The 23,332-nt window shown below is 43.0% G+C and overlaps 1 protein-coding gene across 2 annotated transcripts in view; it reads left to right on the forward strand.

The window, feature by feature from the left end:
* The first annotated feature begins 14,274 nt into the window (after positions 1-14,274).
* The window catches only part of Agbl1 (AGBL carboxypeptidase 1), a 780,759-nt gene continuing 771,701 nt past the window's right edge, over positions 14,275-23,332 (forward strand). For both annotated transcript variants that reach the window (XM_074061490.1, XM_074061492.1), the window contains exon 1: positions 14,275-14,591. In XM_074061490.1, coding sequence (XP_073917591.1) covers positions 14,541-14,591 — 51 coding nt within the window. In that variant the 5' untranslated portion in view covers positions 14,275-14,540. The remainder of the gene's footprint in view (positions 14,592-23,332) is intronic.

Genomic DNA, 23,332 nt, shown 5'->3' on the forward strand with positions numbered 1-23,332 from the left:
ATTGGTTTGGAAGTTATCCACCTTTCCCAGAAGGACAATTGAGGGGCTCCCAAAATGAGCCTCTTGGCTTCCCAGTGTCACCTTTGTCTGACCCTGGTTACCCCGCATAGCCTTGAGCTCTCAGGTGAACCAAGGCATGTTTGTTCTGACCAGTGGTTGACAGGCAGCATAACAAACTTGTAACGTTACCCAAGCAGGGTGACAGAACCTGAGCCATGGGCTGAGCCAGCCCTTTCACTTTGGTGTGACATCTGAGCCACTTGTAGCCACTGGCTCACTGCTAAGTAGTGCCTCAAGAAGCCAGGAGGGTCTACCTGGACTGAGCTGGGGAGTATTCACTTCCCTCCAGAGGCAGCCTGGGCCTTGGGCATGGGTCCCCACCCTGGGCAATCTCCCTGGCCTGGGGCTGGGTGCTGAGGCATCTTTCTTTTTCCATTTTAAGTCTTTTCTTTGTGATTTATGGTGGGGCAGACAGACCCTATCTTTGGGGAGAAGCACCAAGTGTGAAGGTCATAGGATTTGCTTTGTTGTCTGCTTGGATACAAAAGAGTTGATTAAAGAAAGTCATTGCTCTGAATGAAACCTTCAATCTGCCATTTTAAACTAGGGAAAGAATCTTATTTAGTATATAGGAAGCATTTGTCCTTTCCCCCTCTTCCTTTCTTTCCTGCTCCTTCCTCCTCTCCTTCCTCCTCCCTCTTCTTTTCTCCTCCCCCCTCCTCCTCCTATTCTTAGTTGTAATCAGAGGAGATTTTTCTCTAGCATGGAATGTATTTGCTTCATGTGAACTTAGAGATGATGGTGTTTATTTTCCCATGTTCTGTAGCAGAAGGGCACAGAGGGTGAGGAGAGGACCTGCACACAGACCACCTGGAACTGGAAGGCACACAGATGGTGAGGTTTCCATTTCAGCCTGGGAATTTACACTTGGAGATGGACTACCAATCTCTCTCAGGGCAGTGGTTCTTATTTTCCACTGAAAACTCATGCTGCCAAAATTGATAGTTTCTCCCAGCTTTCCTGACAGGTACAATTGTCACCAGAAACAGAATAAAGAGACAATGCAAAATAGCTTCTCTAAGCTGCCTTAATTAGCTCTTAAAGTCATTTTCCTGAGATGGATTAATCACACAGAGGCACAGTATGTTAGTGCAGCTCATAAGCTTGCTTTTCTCCTGATCATTTTCTGAGGTGAGGAGCTATTTGGTCCCATTTTTGGTTCTTATGCAAAGTCCTGTCATTAGATTTTATTGGGGGTGGCTGATGGGATACACCCATTTGCATTTTGGCACTCCAAGTCCAGTGGACAGGTGTGGCCTAATCCCAGAGGCAGGGTTAAATGCACATTAAATTCTTTTCTGCTTGTGAAAATGACCGACTCCTCCTACCACCCCTGTAACCACCATTCTGTTTGCAGGAGGTTATGAGTATTATGCAAACTCTTGCCTGCAGCTCTGCAGAACTTACTATTAAAATTCTATTTCCTATTCAAGGAAGCTTCTATATGAGTATTGATCATTATACCAGTGCCATTTTAGTGTTGAAGGAGCATCCCAAGTGCACCCAGGCTGTCCTTCCCCAAAGTGAATGAATGAATTTAAAGAAATTTATTGGAGGTGGCAATTTTTATTTAAAGTTCAGCTACTTGGGGGAGAAAACCATGGAGGCTCGGCTTCCATGAGGAATTTAAGGCTGAAATCAAATAAAATGTGCACAAGTTAATCTTAAACATTTAATGGTATGCAAATTTGAGCCCCTATTCATGTAAATCACTGTAATGAGAATTGGTTTCATCCAGCCAGATGAGATTTTGCAGTTTTTTCCTTTTCTTGCTTGCTCATTTTCGGGTATGAGAGATATACAGGCATGCAATGATTTCCTCGGGATTCCTGTGCAGATGGCTGGATTGCTGTAGGGTGAGGCAAGATGAGGAGGGAAAAACGAGGAAGGACAGAGAGAGAGCAACTGGCTCTATGGTCTGCTCATGGCTGTGGCTTCCTCTACAAGGCTTCAATTTAATCCTCCTCCGGCTGCAACACTGTGGCAAGGAGCATGGGGGATGAAGTCAAGCTGTAGCTATATGTCTGAGGGTGTTGGCTTCTTGCTGGCTATTTTCTGTTGGCCACCCATAGCTCCTTGCCACATGGACCTTCTCAACTTGGCTGCTTCCTTCAACCAGCAGTCTCTATAGTGAGTTTGCTAGCAAGACAGAGTCTTATATTATGTGAACTATCAGAGGAGTGACATCCATCACCATTGCTATGTTCTAGTTAGAAGCAGGTCACAGGTCCTGCCCACACTCAAGAGGTAGGGATTACACAAAGACTTGAATACCAGAAGTTGAGGATGATGAGGGAGGGAAGCTATGTATCACACACTTCTCTTGAACACCACTCCTAAGTAACCTCAAAGAGCTAAACAATTTCAACTTTCAAGTCACCTTGGAAGGATATCCTGAGCAATATTAGGTTGAAGAGGGTTGGTCCTTGTTACCTTTCAAATAGTTCTACCTATGCCCAGGTGTTTCCTAACACCTCTAAAACATATCTCTTGTTGAGATACATTGATAGAAGATAGAAGACTTAAATTTTAAATGCTTCTCTGAGGTAATTCTTGACTGAATTTAGTTATTTAAACTGGCTGCCTTTGTTTAGGGGTAACATCTGATCATCATTTGTTTGTATGAGAAAAGAAGATGGCCCAAAAGAAAAGATAAGCTCCCACGAGTCAAGGTGTGGGATATTGACCAAGATGGTGGACCAGAGTGTCTTTTCCTTGGATCTTTCCCCATAGGTACCCAGAAACCAGATTGAGTGTGTAATAACATTCTGGTGTTTACCAGGTCATGATTATCCCAAGGTAAAGCCATCAGAAGTTGTTAGTCAATTGTTTAACTCATAAAGACAGCCTTCCATTGCAATGAACTTATTAATACCCACCTGGAAAATGGAATGAGGTGACTTGGGGAGGTTCCCTGAATCTCAAATACATTCTTCCTTCTCTGCTGACACCTTGGATTTGACCATTTTTCTTCTAGTGAACTGTAAATCATCCTGATGAGGCATTGCATCATGCCTTAGAAGTCAATCACAGGTCCAGTGTGAATGAGGGAAGAGGGAAATGAATTTGGCATATCTTGTAGGCTGGGGGAGAGCTCACATTTCCATGGAGTAAAAAAGGAATTTTAACATGGAAATCAAATTTACCTGTGTTCCTTCCCCATGTACACACTCTCATGCGGTTCCCATTCCACACTATGGAAAAATAAAACTATTTTATTTGGCCTGAATCACCTCTGTAGCTTCATTGTGAGTGTACTTTCACTTTTACATCAAACCCTCCTTTTCCAAATACTCTAAGCTCTCTTACACAAGTGTACCTTTCACATACTCCTACTTCTACCTAGAATGTCACTTCACTCTCTTTAGCCTGCAGTTCCTGTAAGACCCAGTGTGATCCTTTATTCTTTGGGAAACTTTCTCCAACTTCTCTAGGACATTACTTTCTTCTGGGGACTCCTATACTGTAGTGGCCAGGAGTAACCACACTGGAGAAGGTGATATGCAGATTGATCTCTTCCACTAGGCTTAAAGCTCACTGAGGGAAGGAATTGTAATTATTCACCGTGATCTCTAGTTGTCATGCCAGGGCCTGAGGATAATAACTACTGATGTTTGTTGAGCGCTTACATGACAAACACTACTCATGACATCTTTGCAACCTTTTGTATTACTATGCCTGCTGTAGTGTTGAAAAACTGAGGCACAGAGAATTTATGGAACTTGTTAAAAGTCATGCAACTAGAACTGGAAGAGCCTGGTTGTGAAACTAAGTTGTCTGGTTCCAGAGATTTTGCTCTTACTTACTATGCTTCAGTATTTTACATATTTCCTTTTATAGACCTGGATGGTATAGGTAGAGCAAATGACTGAATGAAAGTGTCACAAGCTGGAGTGTGGCCTGGCCCTCATAGCTCCTCCCCAGTAAAACCATGCCCCTGTCCAGATTGGTATTGGGTTCCTATAGTCCTGGCTTCCAGCCTTCATTGAGGAAGGAGGAAGCATCTGGATGGATGGCCTTGGTGGTTGATATCTCTATTTTTCCTCCATCCCACTCTGGGCAACCAGATCTTAGGAGCCCTTGGTTCCAACTGTGTGTGATCTGATACTTCATTCTGGGGGCTCAGAAGCCATGAGCCCCTGTACTGGTCTAGCTGAAAGGTCTGATGGACATTCCACACCTGTCAGCACTGGCTCCTGATGAGCCCTGGCTGGGAGGAGTGATTTGTCTTGGCTTTCCCAGAAGAACTTTGTCAGGTGTCAATAACAGTAAAGTCCTGGGTGGATGCTGAGTAGATTTGGCCCTCTGCCTCATAGGGCAAAGGATATGGTGACCTTTGAGCTGCCTCTTGCTGACAAGGCTGGGAATACTGGCACGAATGCTAGCCTAGAGGTGGGGCTTTTTCCTTTCAATGGGGCCCAGTGAGTACCAACATTTGTGCCTAGCACTGCACTGGGTGTTATAGACATAGAGGACTCCACTGGCCCTTGAAAGTCTTAGAGTCTTATGGTGGAAAAGTCTACATAGATTAAATGCTGTAACATGTTATAATCTTTTTTGTTATATATGTATATGCTTTGGAAACATACAAAAAAGAGTATTTCATCTTGCCAGTAGACAAAGTGGTATGAGTAAGCTGCCAAGAGAAGAAGACATGGTTTAGTGTGAGATAAAGTAAGTTCAACTTCTACACAGTAGCTGACATACAGTGTAAAAATAGTATCTGGCCTACAGTTGGTGTTCAATGATCTCAGATGTCAATTTCAGCAGCAATAGCTGTAGCATTTCAAGATCTAGGAGCATGAAAAACTGATCTTCAGACACAGAAATCAGGAAAGGACCCAGCATTCCTTCTCAATCTCATTATCTTCCTGCCTCAGTCTCCTGAGTGCTGGGATCACAGGCATATGCCACCATGCCTGGCTCAGCAGTGCTTCTTTAAAAAGACAAAATATTCCCAAGAAGTAAATTTAGGAAAATTATTGAAGAGGAGAGTAATTTGGGAAATTAGAAAGTTGAGAAGACAGTGAACTCAGAGTCAGGAGGCTTGAGTATAGTTTTAGTTCTGTCACAACAAGCTATATTATGCACATTTGGTATACTATTTTCTCTCCCATGGAGTCTGTTTTATAATTTATAAGTGCAGAAAGATGGACTTATATTGTATCCAAGTACATTTTTAATAACAGAATCTTTAATCTCTACAACCCATTCACTAGCTCTTATAATCAATACAAATTATCAGATGTGTATAGAAATGGAAAAATGTATTTCATAGTCAAGAGAAAAAATAATCAATAGAAATTAACTCTGAGATGTTGAATTAGTGAAGTAGGTTTTAAAGCATCTATTTTAAATATGTATGAGATCTTAAACATATTATTATAAGGAAGCAGAGCAACAGAAATGAAAAGTAGAACAAGGAATCCAGTAAGTACTGCATAACTGAAAATTAAAATATCAGAAATTTAAGAAGTTTACTAAAATAAGAGAATTTGGGAAATTCATAAAATTTGTCCATCCTAAAAAAGCAGAAAAAAAGGCCTAAAGATGGATAGAACCTCAGGAAATATTGGTACAATGGCAAATGATCTAAGAATATTTATTGTAGTCCAAGAAAGAGAGGATAAAAAAATGGAAAAGAAGTTTGAAAAAAATGGCTAAAAATGCCCAAAATTTGGTAAAAACCCACAAATTTATGGAATAAGTAGCTCAGCAAATCTGCCAAAAGTCAAAGAGGAAAAAATTCTTGAAAGAAGCTGAAAAAAAAAGTAGTCTTATACTGAGAACAATGATACATATAACAACTAAATTCCATCTAAAAAGAGTGCAGGCAGGGAATGGAAGGTGTAGCCCAGAGGTAGTGGTAGAGGGCCTGTAAGGCCCTGGGTTTGGTCCCAGAACAACACACACACACACACACACACACACACACACACACACACACACACACATACACACACACATACACACACACACACACATACACACACACACATACACACACACACACATACACACACACACATACACACACATACACACACACACACATACATACACACACACACACACATACACACACACACACATACACACACACACATACACACACACACATACACACACACACATATACACACACACATACACACACACATACACACACACATACACACACACACATACACACACACATACACACACACACATACACACACACATACACACACACACATACACACACACACATACACACACACATACACACACACACATACACACACACATACACACACACACACATACACACACACACACACACACACACACACAGGTGCACACAGTAGAAATAAGAAGGCAATAGAATAACATCTATAAGGAACTGAAAGACAGAAGAAAGACTGTCCATCCAAAATTCCAGAGTTCTACATCCTTTAAAAATGATGGTCAAATGAATTACTTTTTAATGCATAAAAATTGATTTTCAGTACATTATAACATCAAGGATGCTGAATGAAATTTTCAACCTGAAGGAAAATGATTCCTGATGGAAACTCAGATCTATAAGAAGAAATGACAAACATTGGTAATGGTAAATATGTCAGTAAATATGATTTTAGGTAAAATTAATATTGCATGGGGTTTATAACAAGCTTTATTATACAACAACAATACCAAAAGGACAGGCATGGGAAGGCAACAGAAATTATTTTATTGCATAGTTATTATATTCAATCTGAAGTTGTGTATATAAACTCTAGAATGTGATAAGTCAAAAGTCAACCTTTGAGCAAGACTAAAATATAACATATAGAAGGAGAGTTTAAAAGTCAGTAGCAGAATTAAAATTGAAAAGTAAAACTATTGATTAATCCTAAAGAAGGCAAAAAAGGAGAGGAACTAAAACCAGATGAGACAGAGTCAATAGCAAAATGACAAATTTAAAACCAGCTAGGTTAATAATCACATTAAATGTTAATAAATTGACCTCTGAAATTAAACAGTAGAGATCATCAGATTGTATAAAAACAATGACTCTACTATATTCCTTATATGAGAAATGACCCTATATGTATGACATAGGTTGACTGAAGGAAGATATACCATCTAAACTATAAATGTGAAAATAATAAAACTGAAGTGGCTAAATTAATATCAGACAAAATAGACATTAAGACAAAATATTACCAAAGATAAAGAGGGGTATTTTATTATGACAGTGGTTCAATTCATCAGGAGGACACAGCAATCTTAAATGTGTATTCCCCTAGTAACAGAGCCTAAAAATCCTGGTACATGAAAGAGACATAATGAATGAGAAAGACAAATCCATGATCATAACATTGAGAAGATCTCAAAATGGTCAACCCCTGTCTTGGTCCATTCAGGCTGCTGTAACAGAAATACCATGGACTGGTGGCTTAAACAGCAAAATACCTATTTCCCACACTTCTGGAGGATGGGAACATCCAAAATCAAGGAGCTGGGGCTTTCATGACTGGTAGGACCCTCTTCCTGGTTTACAGATAGCTTGTCTTCTATCTGTATCCTTCCATGGTGAAAGGAACACAGATAGGGGTAGGGAATTAGCTGGCAATGGTATGTGTTTGGGGTTGGCTCAGGGTGAGCAATATTAAGAGAAGTTGGATAAATCAGCTGGCCCTGAAACCTCCCCTCAATTCTCTAGGCAGGTCTATGCCCCTTGTTTGACTTTTGAACTCCACTATTCCTCCTAGGTCCCCTTCAGGGACTTGGGCTTTGCTTCACATCAACCAGGAGGAAGGGAAGAACAGTATAAGTCAGTTGTGGAGAATAAGTTATCACCTGATGCTCTGTTTAATAGTCCGGCTTTTATAGAAAAGAACAGGTGGAGTGACAAGCTGTCTGAACTTGGACAGGTATGAACTAAAGACTGATTGTTCAGCTGCAGTAGCGGTGGTCAAGAATGCTCCCTTAATGCCAAGAGAAGCCATCCTGTTATTATCGTGTCCAAAATTTATGACAGAAGTGAATCCATTGTGACATTCAGCAAGGATGGTCATTCACTTTTGTCTACTCTGGACTCTAGAATTGAATAGCCATTACAAAGTGGTCCAGAGAAGACAATATTTTAGTAGTTCTTTGTTAATCAGGTAGTAAAAATGACTAAATTCATTTTCATTTTAAAATTTTCAAAACATAGTTGTATGTATCACACTACATAGAAAACAAATTAGTTTTGATTCCTCCCTGTCTTAGTCCATTTGGGCTGCTATAACAAAATATCTTAGACAAAATATCTTAGACTGGCTGAAATTAATAATCAAAGGAAATGTATTTCCCACAGCACTAGAGGCCAAGAAGTCTGAGATTCCCTGTCTGGTTGAGGTTTCACCTTCTTGTAGTGTTCTTAGATGATAGAAGAAGGAAAGCAGCTAGCTATCTGGGGTCCCTTTATAAGGGCACTAACCTCCTCCTCCTCCTTCTTCTTCTTTATTTTTTTGGTGGTAGTGGGGGTTGAACTCAGGGCCTCACACTTGGTAGGCATGTATTCTATCACTTGAGCCACTCTGCCAGCCCTTTTTTGTGTTGTGTATTTTTGAGATCTTGTTAACTATTTGCTCTGGCTGGCCTTAAACCACAATCCTATTGCTCTCTGCCTCCCAAGTAGCCAGGATTAGAGGTGTGAGCTACCAGCACCAGGCTAACTTAGGTAAGTTTCTTAAAGTCAACCCAGCTGGTAGACAAGGGAGGAAAAGTTTGAACCTAGGAGTTCTGTGTTTGGAGAAGAGAGGGACTTATTGAAAGTGTTGGTCCCAGGAGTAGTGGTGGAGGAACACTGCTGTTATCTTCCTCTTCTGCAGGAAGTACCTGCATTAATGAGCAGCTAAGTCAATGCATCATTCTAGGCCCAGCAAGGACTCTTGGAGGCTGCCCTCCTATCCTCACTGCCGTGCCTGCTATCTCATGACTGCTGTTCTCCTCTAGTCCTAGGAAAGAAATCCCATTTGCCATTTATTAATTTAAATCTATGGAGAAGCCAGGGGCTCTTGTACTTCCATCCTTTCCTCTCAGTGGCAAGCACAGGCTGTGAGGGGCTGAATCCCTGTGTGACTTCCTCATGCAATGTTACCCAAGTGTTCTTCTCTGGATGTGGGAGTGACCTCTGTCTCAGAGGACTTGCACAAGGACTGAATTAGATCATGCACACACAACAGCAGCTCATGCATCCAGATTTTCTTTCCTTTTACCCTTCTGATCCAACTTTGTTATGGATCTTAAATGTTCCCCCAAAGCTCATGTGTTGAAGGTTTGATTCTCAATGCAGCAGCATTCAGAGGTTCAGAAGTGGGGCATTTGGGAGGTGATTGGATCATGAGGGCTCTCACCCCATGAATGGATTAATCCAGTTGTAGACTGATAGCTTAGTGCGGTACTGGGAGGTGTAGGAAATTTTAGGAAGTGGGTCCCATTTAGAGGAAGTAGCTGCCAAAGGGGGGTATTTTGTCCCAGGCACCCCCTCACCCCTTTGTCTCTGATTCCTGACTACCATGAGGCAAAAAGTTCTGCTCTACCATGCACTCCCCACTATGATGCTTTTGCTTGGCCACAGTCCCATAGTGATGGGGTCGAACGACCATGGACTGAAACCTTTGAACCCATGAGCCAAACTGAGCCTTTTCTCTTTAGAAGGTGGTTATTTCAGGTAATTTGTCACAGTAATGTAAGCTGACTAACACAACCCCCTTAAGAATTTCATGCATTAGGAGAAGATGGAGGAAATCTTTTGGGGGCAGGCAAGAGGAACAGTCAATCAGCTCTGATATCACATTGGCAAGGCAGCCTGATTATGGTTGGCGAGAAGGTTATGGAGCCTGCGTGCATCTGTGTGTGCATACACAAGTGATTGTACATGAGTACTGCTAGAGATGTATGGGGGGGAAGAAGACAAGAAAAATGAAGGAAACCGGAGTAAGACATCAAAAGCTTAAAGAGAGTAACATTTTATGTAAATCGCCCTTCTAGATATAGTACTTAGGTAAATCTATACTAATCAGCTTAAAGTGTCTGAGGAAAGGAGATGTTAGGTATTATTTGAGTGAGATTTGGTCTCTTATCAGATTAGGGAAAAGATTATCTGAGCCAAGTATTAGGAAGCACAGAGTAATGTGAGCCTTCTATAAATTTAGTTGTTAACCTCCCTCCCTTAGGGTTTTTGCCTTGTCTGGATGCTATGTGTACACAATTTCTTAATATTTTCTTAAGATTGACTTATTTCTAAGCTTTGAAATTCATCATGAGAATTAATATCTGGGAAAACATGACTTTGTTGTGCTAATTGTATTTTTTCTAATTTATGTTGGAATAAAACGCTTCTTAATTTCTTCCCTTTGTCCAGTTTCACTGAAATCATCCCATGTCACATCCTGATGAACAGGCGAGAAAGAAAACATCATTCCGCCTCCTGGCTAGATGGCCTGGGATGAGTGAGCACCTCTAAATCTTTCTCACGAAGTTGCTGAACTCAGCGTCTGTAAAAGTCACCCAGTTCTGGAATCCCTTCTGTCACATCTGACCAGGTGGTCCTTCAGGCTCTGCTGGACACCCTAGTGGGAGGAAATAGCTTTTTATAGCAGCTTGAGCACATCCAGTAAGCACTGTGAGCCCTTTATAGTTTCTAGTCCGTAGGACCCATATTTCCTTCCCAAGCCTTTTCTGCACTGAGAGAGTTCCCTTCTGCCTGTAGAGGCCAGGCATTGTTGGAGTGGGCTGGGATTCTTCTCTGTTGTGGTTATGACACTTTGACTTGCTATGTCCTTAGTAACAGTACCATACCTATTCCTGGCAAGCACGTCCTCTGTGCCTGGCACCATGCCAGTCCCCTTCACACCTTCACTGATGGGATCTCCATTCAGCTTCACTACCTTCTTGGTTATAGATACGACGTTTATTCCCATAAGGGTGATGATATTGGTTGGATACTTTGTGAATATGGGGCCATGCTGACAACTCATACTGGTCTCAGTGTTGGCTTACCCCCAAGTGTTTTCCACATTCATTACTGGTTTGCCAAACTCTTGACCTTATTTTGCAGAGTTGGTGTTGAGGACCTAGGGGAGGGAGCTTCCACTTGGCTCTGTTATAGTTCATTTTGAAGGATCTGGTCCATCACTCAAGGCTGCTGAAATATTTTTGGATTCCAACTATGACATCTGATGAGGTTCTACTTTTTTCAAGTGATGTTATTAGAAAATCTGATAAGCATATAGTCCTTATTTCCATCCAAGTCATTGATAAAAATGATGAATAGGAAAGAGCCAGGGGACTGAATACTCTTGATGTTATTAGAAAACACACTTTGCATCAGTGCAATTTATTAATTACTGCTCTCTGAGTGCTAGCATTCTACTAGCTGTTGAATCCTCCTAATTATACAGGCCTGAAGTTATTTCTCCATCTTAGTCACAAGATAAGACAACATTGAGCCTAAAATTACAGGATAAGGGGGCAGATGTGCAGTAAAGGATGAGTTTTCCCTGAGAAAGGTTAGGCCCTTTTCCTAGCTGCCATGAGGTAAGCTCTGAGCCCTTGGAATGTCTTACCGGTAAGTAAGTGGTAGGAGTGTCTATTTTCTTGGGGGCCTTGGGACAAACCAGATAGAGTGATATAAGTTAGGGATCTCTGGCTATGAGCTACCAACTTGACCTCTGGAGGGATGGAGACTTAGGTCAACCATAGGTCTATGGCCAACGTCCAATATAAACTTGGACTTGGAGGCATGGGTGAGCTTCCCTGGTTAACCACTGTGTGTGCTGCACACATTGCTGTGGGGAGAAGTAAGTTCTGTCTGCATGACTCCAGCAGGAGAGGACAACTGGGAGCTCGTGCCTGGTCTCCCCTGGACTCCTCCTTCCATGCTGCCTGTGATCTGTCTCCTTTTGCTGTGATCAGCCATAGCTGTGAGTACAAGGGCTTTGCCAAGTTCTGTGACTCCCTCCAGCAAATCAGAGAACCTGCAGGTGGTCTTAGGGACTCCCAAACTACATCAGGAATCTCTGGATTATGTTAGATGTGTCTTTCTTTGAAGCCAGAGCATGGTTCTCTCTGGGCTTCTGCTAGGATCTGCTCTCTGGCTTCCCTAACTATTTTCTCAAAAAGACACTGTGTGAAACAAGATGCAGCCCTTTCTCTGCCTCACAAAGCAGCTCCTCCTGGGTTTGCCTCAGGGACTACCCTTCCCCTTATAGCCACTCCTCATGGTTTAGTGAGGACTCATTTCCATCTACTTCTGGGTAACATTCTAGACCCAGCAACACTCAAAACTTGGGTCTCAGCTCTTGGCTTTTACAAAAGTTCCCGCTAAAATTAAAATGCCCATGGGGGCAGAGCAGACCACCTCATTAATACGTCAGCTTAAATTAGGCAGTCCACCAACAGAACCTGGGTCTCCTTAAGACAGAAATCTGAATGGGCACACTGCTGCAGCTTTCCCTAGGCCTGGGAGCAAAGAAGTTTCTTCTAGGCAGGGTAGCAGGTTGTGAGGGTCCTCACAAGGCTCTGTTGAGGTGGGAGAGAGGAGAGTGATGGAGGTGTGATGGAGAGTTGGCAGCAAGCTAGATTGGCATCCGTATTTTGCTAGAAAGTCAGAGAGTGAAAACCAGCACTTTATTCCTTGTCTGGCATCCTAGAAACTGCAGATTTGCTAAAAAATGAAGTGGAAGGATGACCAAGCTGGGCACATAACATAGGTGTGTCCCCAAAGAAAGATGGAGCCCGTTCTTACCTTATTTCATGAGGGTTTTATTGAAAAGCAGGTTCTTGGTGCTGAACCAGGGAAAAGTGTCATTAAGTGGAAAAGAGTGATCTCTCTCTTTCTCTCTCTCTCTTTCTCTTTCTCTCTCTCTCTCTCTCTCTCTCTCTGTCTCGGTGGCACTGGTGTTTGAACTTAGGGCCTCATGCTTGCTGGGCAGGCAGTCTTACCACTTGAGCCAAGACTTATCTCTTCAAGGAATGGGTTTTTCTGTCACTCTTGCCCTGTGCAATTCCAGTGAGCTGAACCAAGACATTCTTTAAAATGAAGACGATTTTGCTTCAATGCTAGCATCAGGAAGTGTAGCCTGGATACCTGTAGTTGTCTCCTCCTTGTTTTTTTATGACTTTACACTACAAGCACCATTCTTTAGGTATGTGTTAGGAGAGAGGCTTTATTTTCTCTACCTCTGTCTCTCCCTTTTTCTTCATCCTCCAAATGAAGACAAGGGAAATCTGACCTTAAGATAATCACACATGAAGGTATCACAGCTGCATTCTTCTACAGATGGAAGAAACCCTTGTGGAGTCTTTATTTCTATCTACTCTTCTGCCATCAGAGGCATTAGGAAGTGTAGGGAGGCATGGGATTCCTTAATATGAGCTTTTATGGTCAGTTTCCAATACGGGAGGTCTCCACATTTTAAGCTGCTAAGAATGGAAATTTCTTGAGGGAATTTGCCCTTGGATTGAGACTTTGGCCAGGCCTGACCCCTGACTCAGGATTTTAGGACTTGTAGACCAAGTAAGATCTGGAAAGGCTACTTGCTTTCCTCAACTATTCCACAGCACGGTTGGTTAGCCAATGGTTAGATGCTTGGATGCTCAAAAGAGCTCCCCTTGCCCACCAGTGGTGGAGGCTCTCAGCCTTCATTACTTTGACCAATGTCAAAGTATGCATGAGGCAGGATGGTGTAGTAGTTAGTGCCTTACTTTGGTACCAGCTTGCCTGATTGGGGCCAGGCACTCACTCCTAAGCTCTGTGTTCCTAGGCTTAACATCTCTGTGCACTGATTTTCTCTTTTGGAAAATGGGGATGGCAATAATAGAACCTACTTCTATAGGATTAGTGTGAAAATGAGGAGATTTTGTAAGGAACCTGGTCCATAGAAAATGTCTAGGGTAGTTACAGCCTGAGTAGTCCAGTCTGAGTTCCTCTCCCTAAGCTTGGGACCTCAAGGGGCCCTGGGCTTCTGTGCCCTGAACTGCCACAATTGTGCAAGCACTCTTGGGTTTCCTGTTACAACTGGGAGCCAGCAACAGACCAAAATAAAGGGGTGGGGAGGGGGGAGAAGCGGGGAGGGTAGAGGAGCCTCTGCAGGGAGTCTGACCAGGTCAGCTGGGAATGCCTGTCAGTCATCCAGGATGGCTTCTCCTCCCTGGCTCCTGCGTGGGCCTGGAGGTGGGTGAGTGACTCACGCGGGTGCCCCTCCTCACCCCTGGGCCCAAATGCTTAGCTCTCCCCAGAGCTGGGGCTCACCTAATCCCCACAGTGGGAGTTGGGGGCATCTACGCCTGTGCCGAGGTCTAGGGTTGCAGGACGATGACTTCACACTCCGCAGCATGTGCGGCTGAGGCCTTCTTGTAGCAGTCTCCTGCGAGGCGGGCAGCGAGGTCAGCTTGGCAGTCACAGCCTCTCCAGCCCGGATCTGGGCCCAGGCAGCCAGTGCTCCAGGACTCCAGGAGGGATGGCTGAGCAAGAAGGCAGTGGGCTGCAGGTCCTGCTGCACACGCTCCAGGTAGGAAGGGGTAGAGAGGGTGCAGAACCACATAGGCTGGGTCTGTGCCCAGCTGGCCTGCAGTGTAGGTTTGCTTACTGGGCAGTAGGACAGAAGTCATCTCTTACCTTGAAGCTGACCTAAGAGATGCTATGACATTTAAATTTTAAACTCAACATGTTGATGATAGCTCTTCTTAAATTCTTGAACCTGGTGGGATTAGAGGCTCAGGCTAAAAGACCCAACTTTGCTGGAGATGGGAAAGGTGGGGAAAAAAGCCTCTTTGATAAAATGAAGGAGACTTACTACAGCTATCCCTGAACAAGGCTAGAAACTTTCTGGGAGCTTGCAGAACTGCCTGGGAAGAAATGTAGCTGGGGAGAGGCTTCTCTGGGCTTCTCCTGCTAACTGTCTGTATTACTGAGCTTCCAAGTTAGATTCTGCATCGGAGTGGCTGTGGATGCTTGCTAATAGTGCAAATTCTCAGGCAGGATCTGGCCAGAAAGCAGCTGAACATTGCCTTCCCCCAGGTGGTTCTGTTCACTGCTAATTTTGAGCATCCTTGTTCTAGAGCAGTGGTTTGCAAATGTTTGTGCAGGTTGGAATCACCTGGAGTGTGCTAGAAACTACTAGTGCCTGGGCGCCACCCCCAAAGTTCTGGATTTTATTGGTCTGGGATTTTGAAAAGTCCCTAGAGGTATCTTAAGCTGCAGGGAAGGTTGAAGACCTCTGTTCTGTAAACTTGGGAAGATGCTCATGCTATATCAGGTTCAGAGATGTCAGAGCTAAAAGAGATCCAAGTTGTCTTTGACCCTAGGATTTTTTGGTTTGTTGGTTTAGTTTGTTTTTTGAGATAGGGTCTCACTTTTTAGCCCACACTGGCCTGGAACTCTCCATCTTGCTGCCTCAGCCTCCTCAATGCTGAGAATACAGATCTGAGCCACCATGCCTGGCAATCCCAGGAGTTTTAAACCTGAAACTCATGGATGGGGGTGGACAGTCATAAGATAATGGGTGTCAGGGGGTTGGTGAACCCACGCCTTGGTTTAGAATGTAAACAGTTTGCACTTATGTTCATTTTTCCCTGCTGTGAAAGCTTCCATAGTTTTCCTGTAGTTCTTAAGGAGATCTATATTCCTGAAAAGCTTACCAATGAATAATAAACTCAACCTCTAGAGGAACAGGTAAGGAAACTGAATCCTAGAAGCAAAGCAGGTCTCTCAGTGTCACATGACACTTGAGGACTTCAATATTCAGTTGACTCAGTGCCTTTTGACTTATTCTCTATGATCCATACAAGGCAAGGATGCATTTGGGTCAGGAGTGTTGAAGGTGAGACACAAAATGAATTTTCAAAATGTATCTAAAGATTTTTATCTGGCTAGATGACTCAGTAGTCAGGTATAAGAAGTCCACATCGTGTCTTTCTCTTTTCTGAACTGTTATATGAATACCTTGATTATCGGTGGTTCACACAACCAAAAGCCTCAAATGAACAGAATTTTCCTTGTACTAGTTGTCTATGAAAAAAGGAAGGCAGAAAGCTGGTTTTAGGGGGTCAGTGAAAACCAGTGTCCTGTAGTCAGCCTGGAAGTCACTTCAGGTTGAGAACAATCTCCTGCTCTCCCACCAGAGGGGACTTGTAATTGATATTTCGAATGATCACTCCAGGGCACTACAAAATTCTCAATTATCAAAGAAAGATTTAATTATGTTCACTAGGCCCTGCTTAGTTCCCAGTTAAGCAGAACATTAAAATAATATCAGCATACTTCCTGCGTATACTCCAGTTGATCAGAAAGTGGGTGTAGAATTGAGCTATGTTCCCAGCCTGGCACCCACAAACTGTCTCCGTGAGTTGTTTCCATCTCCATAGTAGAAGTTAGAACTCCGGTACTTTTTAAAAAAGCATGTGTTCCTTGGAAGACTCTTTCATGATGGGTTTGGTGCCCTGTCCCCCTGAGCTGCTCTCCATGGACTTAAACTAGGAGAAATCACAGAGTTTCTGAGAGGGGGCTAACATTAGCTGAAATACTCATAATTGGGGATTCTAACGATTTTACCAATTCAAGCTAATCCCTCTCTTCTTATTTACAAAGGTGTTTTCCCAAATCTTTGGGGAAGAGGGTGGTTATGTTTGAACAAAATGAGCTTAGTCTGATTTTCCATGTCTTTTAAAGAGTTCCCCAGAGCTAGGGGTGGTGGGGAATCTCAGCTACTTGGGAGGCAGAGGTAGGAGGATTGTGATCTGAGCCAGGCCCAAGCAAAAGTGCAAGACCCTATCTGAAAAATGAACTAAAAGGTTAAAGAACTGGCAGTGTGGCTCAACTAGTAGAGTGCTTGCCTAGCAAGTGTGAGTCTCTCCAGGTACTCAAGGAAACCAAAAATAAAAAAACAAAAAAAAGAAAAGAACATCACCTGTGGGAAGGAATAAAGTGAGCAGAGGGCCACACAGACAGAGGATGCTCAATGTGCCAGTGTCCCCATCACAAGAATCTAGAAGTCCCCCTCCTTGAGAACATTACCATTTCTGTCTCTTAGGGGGTCACAGAATAAGCCAGGTCACTAAGAAATACCAGTTTTCTGCCTGTTCCTTTTTCCTGTACAAATGGGAAAGGGACAAGATGCTTTTCCTCCCTCAATGTAGACACAGCCTTATTTCTGTCCTGTGAGTGTGAGAACCCATTTTCTACCAAGACATTTTCCACATTCCTGGCCTTGACAGTTTGGGATTGAGGCAGAAAATCAGATTGACCCACAGGAGCCTGGATGAAGAGGAGACAGCCCGAGCACAGGTGCCAGAGATAGAAAGGATGAATCCAGTCCGCTTTCTGGCACTGTCCTTACATGAGTCCCTCAACCTCCATGTACAGATCTGTAAAAGGGGATAATAAAAATAGATTCCTAAGCACATTGAGTGAGGATTAAGAGAAGACTTTTGCAAAGCACTGGCACACCATAAATGACTGCTCAAATGACTGTGGTTTTTTATGATTTCCCCAGTTGAGAATACAGTGAGTGGCTGGAAACACCTGCCTATACTTTTCATCAACCTGCCCTGCTTTTTCTTGGGTGAACTCCAATATACTTGGACAGAAAGGAAGGTGTCTCATTCTGTCCTGCTGTCATCTCTCTGTGTGGTTTAAGCTAATGGGGAAGATGGGGAACTGCCAGTGTAGCAGGATGTGGGCTGCCTGCCAGTTTTGATGCCATGAGCCCTCATCCAGCAGCGTCCCACAAAATGGCAATTAAGTACCTTATTGAAACATGAAAAATGTATAATTATTAGGTCAGCTTTGGCACACTCTGGGCTGTGATGTGGGCACATTTTTGTAGTTTGCATTCATACTTTATTATTTTATATTATAGCTGCTCAAATGGAGTCCCAGGCCTGCAGCTTTGCCAGAAGGCACATAGCTGACTCCTTTCTCAACTGCGGTTCCAAGAACATCATTTATTATGGATTGTGAGTGAGACTTCAGGATGTCGAGTTTCCTGTCTTAAGTTAGCATCTACCTTAGATAATAGAAAACACGGACTGGGGCAAGCAGTCCATCTTTCCTTGAACATGTGTTTTTAAGACATCAGGTGATTTCAGTCTCTGGACTGCAGTGAGGGAATGGGTTGAAAAATGGTGACCAATATGTTTCATTCATAGTACTTAGGAGTTTTGCCTCCAAAACATGTGTAGAGTTCTCCGCAGAGGATGTGGAAATATGCATCTGTTGTATCCAGAAGGCCAGGTGGAGCAGAAATGAGTTTTCCCCTTAGACAAAAACAGAGGATTTGGACAAATCAAGAAGAGAATTTTCCTGCAGGCTTTCTGGTGCTAATTGGGATCTCTCCCAGGTGAACATTTAAGCTTTCTGAGCTTATTGGAGAAGCCTACCTCAACTGCAGCTCAAACATGGAAGCATACTGACAACTTAGTGTCAAGCATCCATAGAAGCAAAGAACAAGAAAGCCCTACAAGGACAGGCACCAAATGGATAAAGGACCAAACTGTCAAACAATAACATCTATTTGTGTGCAAGGAATGACAGTGTTGGTCAAACAATAGCAAAGAGGGTGATGGCCACATGTAGGGACATGCAGAGCTGGATGTGTGGAGGAAGTCTTAATTTGGTATTCTTTTCCCCTTGACTTTCACAGTTTTTTAAATTCTTTAGAATTAGAGACTGGAGGAATGAACAGCTCCTCATCTCTGTCACCTCACCTCACTTTCTCTGTCATCTGTGAGGGAGATGTGGCTGTTCTGTCTTATAGGTGAGGACGCTGATGGTTAGGGAAAGGTGAAATTGCTCGTCTCAATGATAGAAACTTAATAAATCCCTAGAAAGGGGCTGTGAAGCAGGTCCTGTCACGACAAAGCCTTTCTAAGAGTCTGTGTTTCTTTTTTGGCAGTTCTGGGGCCTAAACTCAGAGCCTCATGCTTGCTAGGGAGGTGCTATACCGCTTGAGCCATGCCCCCAGCTGGGTAAGAGTCTTCCTTTGTCTCTCTTATCCTCCCTCCTTTCTTTCTCTTCCTTGTCTCCCTCCCTCTACCCTTCCTTACCTCCCTCCCTCCTCCCTTCCTTCTTCCTTCCCTTCCTTCTTCCGTTCCTCTCTTCTCCCTTCCTTCTTCCCTCTCTCCCTCCTTCTTTCCTTCTATCTACTCATCCTTTTTTTGTGGCAGGGACTTCCTTTTTAGCCCAGGCTGGTGTAGAACTCACTACATAACCCATGCTAGACTTGAGCTTGCCATACTTCTGCATCCACCTTCTGAGGTCTGGGATTATAGGCCGTGTCACCATGCCTGACTTGAGTCTATTTCTTAAATGACCTAAGGAATACCTGTTTATTCTTTGTTTTCAGGGCATTACCTTGGCTTGACTGAACCTGAAGTTAAGGAGATATTAATTCTCACCAACAGAGGGAGACTTAGGTAGAACTTAATTATGTTCCATATCCTAATGCAGTATGAGAGTAAATGACTCCTGGCAAAGGAAGGTAACAATTTTGGTTTGGGACAATTGGATGTTCCCCATCATCCATCCATCTATAGCTTTTTCTGTGCTAGAAGAGATTCAGAAGACTCCTAGGAAAGTGATATGCTAGGAAGAGCTAGGTCTTTAAATTTTGTCACATATGCTCAAAACTTGCATGAGTCAGGACAGACAATTGAACCTCTCTTCACTGAAATTTCTTCATCTTCAAAATGAGGATTCTAACACCAATGAATAGCCTTATTATAAATTAAGCGAAAATGCACATAAAGAGGTAAGCACGGTGACATGTGCCCAATAAAGAGTGGCAATCATCTTAATGAAACATAAATCCTGGGGTTGTGTACTTAGCATCGTGAACAGGATGCTCTGTGACCTTCTCACATCAGGAAAGTATGAAGAGGATTCAGGATTTACCATGTGTCTGAATTGATTAAAACAGAAACCTCATGAAGAAGAAGACAGGAGATGGAGGTGGAAGTTTGTCCAAATGCTGGAGGGTCTTTAGTGGCAAGTTTTAGGTTCACCACACTGTTGATAATGACATTTTATTTTTGAATATGAGGTCCCAGCCATGGTGTTGTTTGTCCAGCTATTTGGACTGAGAGATATTTATGTGACTACAATAGTGTTTTTTTTTTTTTCTTATCAAATAATGTGATGTGTCCTTACACCCCAAATAATTTTCCTCTTTTTCTTCTTTTTAGTGGTTTTGGGGATTTAACTCAGCGCCTCACACTTCCTAGCAAAAGCCCTACCTCTTGAGCTACAACCTCGGTCTCCTTTTGCTTTTTTTTTTTTTTTTTTTTAAGCTTCTTTTTTCAAATAGAATCTCAAGCTTTGTGCCTGGGCTAGCTTCAAACCATGAACATATCTCAGCCTCCTCAGTAGCTGGGATTACTGGTGTGGGTCACCACACTTGGTATTTCCACCCTCCTTTTTTGGGAGAAGGTCTTACTATGTATTTCAGACTGGCCTGGGACTCACTATGGAGTCTAGGTTGAGCTTGAATTTGTGGTCTCCCTTGTCTTAGCCTCCTGAAGAATAAGGGCTGAAGAATCAGGATTCACCCCTTAATCTTGACTTGTCTTTTGCCCCTAGACATCTTCCTATCCCTTCCCTGACCCTTTAGCTTCAACCTTGAGCCCTCCCTGTTACTTACCTCACCCCTGCATCTCACCCATCCTGTACTTCTCCCTCATCTTACCCACCCTACAAGGAAGGACTGGTGGAATGAGTTGAGGCTCATGGATTGGGAAAGGAGGACTGTTCTAAAACTCTTGATTTTTGTTATTGTTGTTGTTTAATTTGGAAGCAATACAAGTTATTTTAGGAGAAGTATTCAAATGTTCTTGAATCCAAATAGCTCTGACAGCATGGCTGAATTAAAACAACCAGAGTTGATTTAAAATGTCTCATTCCCACTAAGAACTGGGAGCAGTTGGCATTTCTACCTCCTGAGCCTAGATTCTGGCTGCCTAAACACCCACATCCACAGGGCAAAGGGCGATGCACAGGAGTCCAGCATTGCTTTGAGCTGTAATTGGAAAGTTGGCATTGCTGATGAGAAGCTGAGGCAAGTGGCCAACAGAGAGACCCATGCCCATGCAGAAATCATAACCTGGCAACATTTGTCCCACAATTTACCCAGTTTTTAAAACTGGAAGTGATCTTATGAGAGTCAAACATAGTCTCAGTTCAAGGTCTGGACATTGGGGAAGTATGCTAACCAGGAAGAGAACTTGTCCATGTTACCTGTTACTATATTTGCAATCATCTACAGGCAGCAATGAATCAAACAGACTGGGCACCTCTTCATATTTCAGAAATGGGTGCACAGAAATGCATCCTCTTGGGTGTGACTTCCGTATCCTTTTGCCAAACCTAAAGTGAAAGAAGTAGAGAGTTTGTGTGATCACATAGATACCATTAGTTTGCTTTTCCACTGGGCAGATACTGCACAGGCCCTCAAAGCAATATAACTGCAAACCAGAGAAAATCATGGTGGAAGAAGAGAGGTCAAGAGCTGAGATCCTAGGAAAGAAAGGATGAAAACATAAAAGAGTAGGTGGAAGAGTAGCCAGGAGTATATGTTCTTCTCCTTTTCCTTCTTCCTTCCCTCTCTTCTTTTGATAACTTTTCATAAACTGACTACATTCACGTAACCAGCATCCAGATGAAGCAACCATGAACTCTCAGCATCCCAGGATTCTCTCATGCCAACTTCCAGTTACTACTCCTGATTTCTAACACCACAGATTGCTTCTTTGTTCAACAACTATAAATAGAATCCTTTGGCAGTTCTGATTTTATGTCCAGTTCCTTTTGTTTAATGTTGTGAGTTTCCTCTGAGTTTCTGCATGTAGTTGAAGATACTCGTTCTCATTGCTGAACAGCAGACCATTGTAACTTTATACCATGGTTCCTTTATCCATTCTATAGTTGTTGATATTTGCATTAGTCTTCAGTTTGGTGCTATAACAAAATAGTGTTGATGAACACTCTAGTAATGTCTTTGTGAATGTATGCGCACATGTCTGTTGGGTATGTATCTAGTAGTGAAGTTGTAGGGTCTTGGGGTACCCATATGTTCAGTTTCAGTAGCTAAAACAGCAAGCAGCTTTCAAAAATGGTTGCTCTAGAACAGACACCTATTAGCCACAGATACCACTAGTTTGTGAAAACTCTGGATGCTTTACACCTTTGCCCCAATTTGCTTAACTGCTGAGATGGTTTGACATGCTTTGTGTCAAGGGACTGTAGAACTCATTGTCTTATATTCAGTTCTCCTTTCATAATAACAGTTAAAACAATAGCTCCTATTTATTAAATGGTTTCTGCAAGTCAGGAAATATGCAAAGTTCTTCATGTGCACCGTCTCATTTAATCTTTGCAACAATCCTATGAGGTTGATAATATTTATCCTCATTCTGAAGCTTTCAAACAGGAGATTGGAGAGGTTAACAAATTTTCCACGACCACAAAGTGAGTAAGTGGCATAGCTGCATAGTTAGGATTTGAGTGAGGGAACCTCATGCCAGCAGAAGTGCCCTTGGCAAGCATATCACCTCTCTAAGGAATAGGAGGGGCATTGAGAAATTTTTGAACAGATATTCACAAGTGTAGGTGTCTGCTGGGGAAAATGGACACTCCCACTTGGCAGGTCTGGGTAGGGTGGTGGCTGTTTCCATGGGCTGAGAGGAACTGGCACAGAGAACAGGGGCCCCATACAGGAGTTAGCAAACTGTCTGGAAGGGCTCATATAGTAAGATTTTTAGGCTTCCTGCTATTGTAAGCTGCAGATGATATGCAAATTAATGGGCATGGTTGTGATCCAGGCAATTTATCAACAGAAACAGGTAGTGGATTGGACTTGGCCCATGGACCATAGTTACTGACCTTGGTCTGGAGGACTTGGCCATAAGCCTGGTATTAAGGGTGAGAGGTGGGGTGGAGACGCAGTGGTGAAGCAGCAGTGAGGCAATTGCTGCAAATGGGAAGATGGGAATGAACAGGAGTGTCCTCCTCAACCCTAGGCACCATTCTTGCAAAGAAGCCAATTACATCTTGCCTTTGTGTATCTGAGGTCCTAGGGGAGGAAGGAGCTTTGCAGACCCTGAAATGCACAGCTCAGGGTGGTGTCTCCAGAGTCTTCTGCCATTTCACTAACCTGGGGTCAGGGGAGAAAGTACTTGTGTCTGGAGTGCTCTGGGGCCAACTCAGGCCCTTCCATTAGCATTGATGAATGTGTTGGGTGACTCTTCTGTAGATACTGTG

The sequence above is a fragment of the Castor canadensis genome, chromosome 19, assembly GCF_047511655.1.
Source record: "Castor canadensis chromosome 19, mCasCan1.hap1v2, whole genome shotgun sequence".
Lineage (NCBI taxonomy): Eukaryota > Metazoa > Chordata > Mammalia > Rodentia > Castoridae > Castor > Castor canadensis.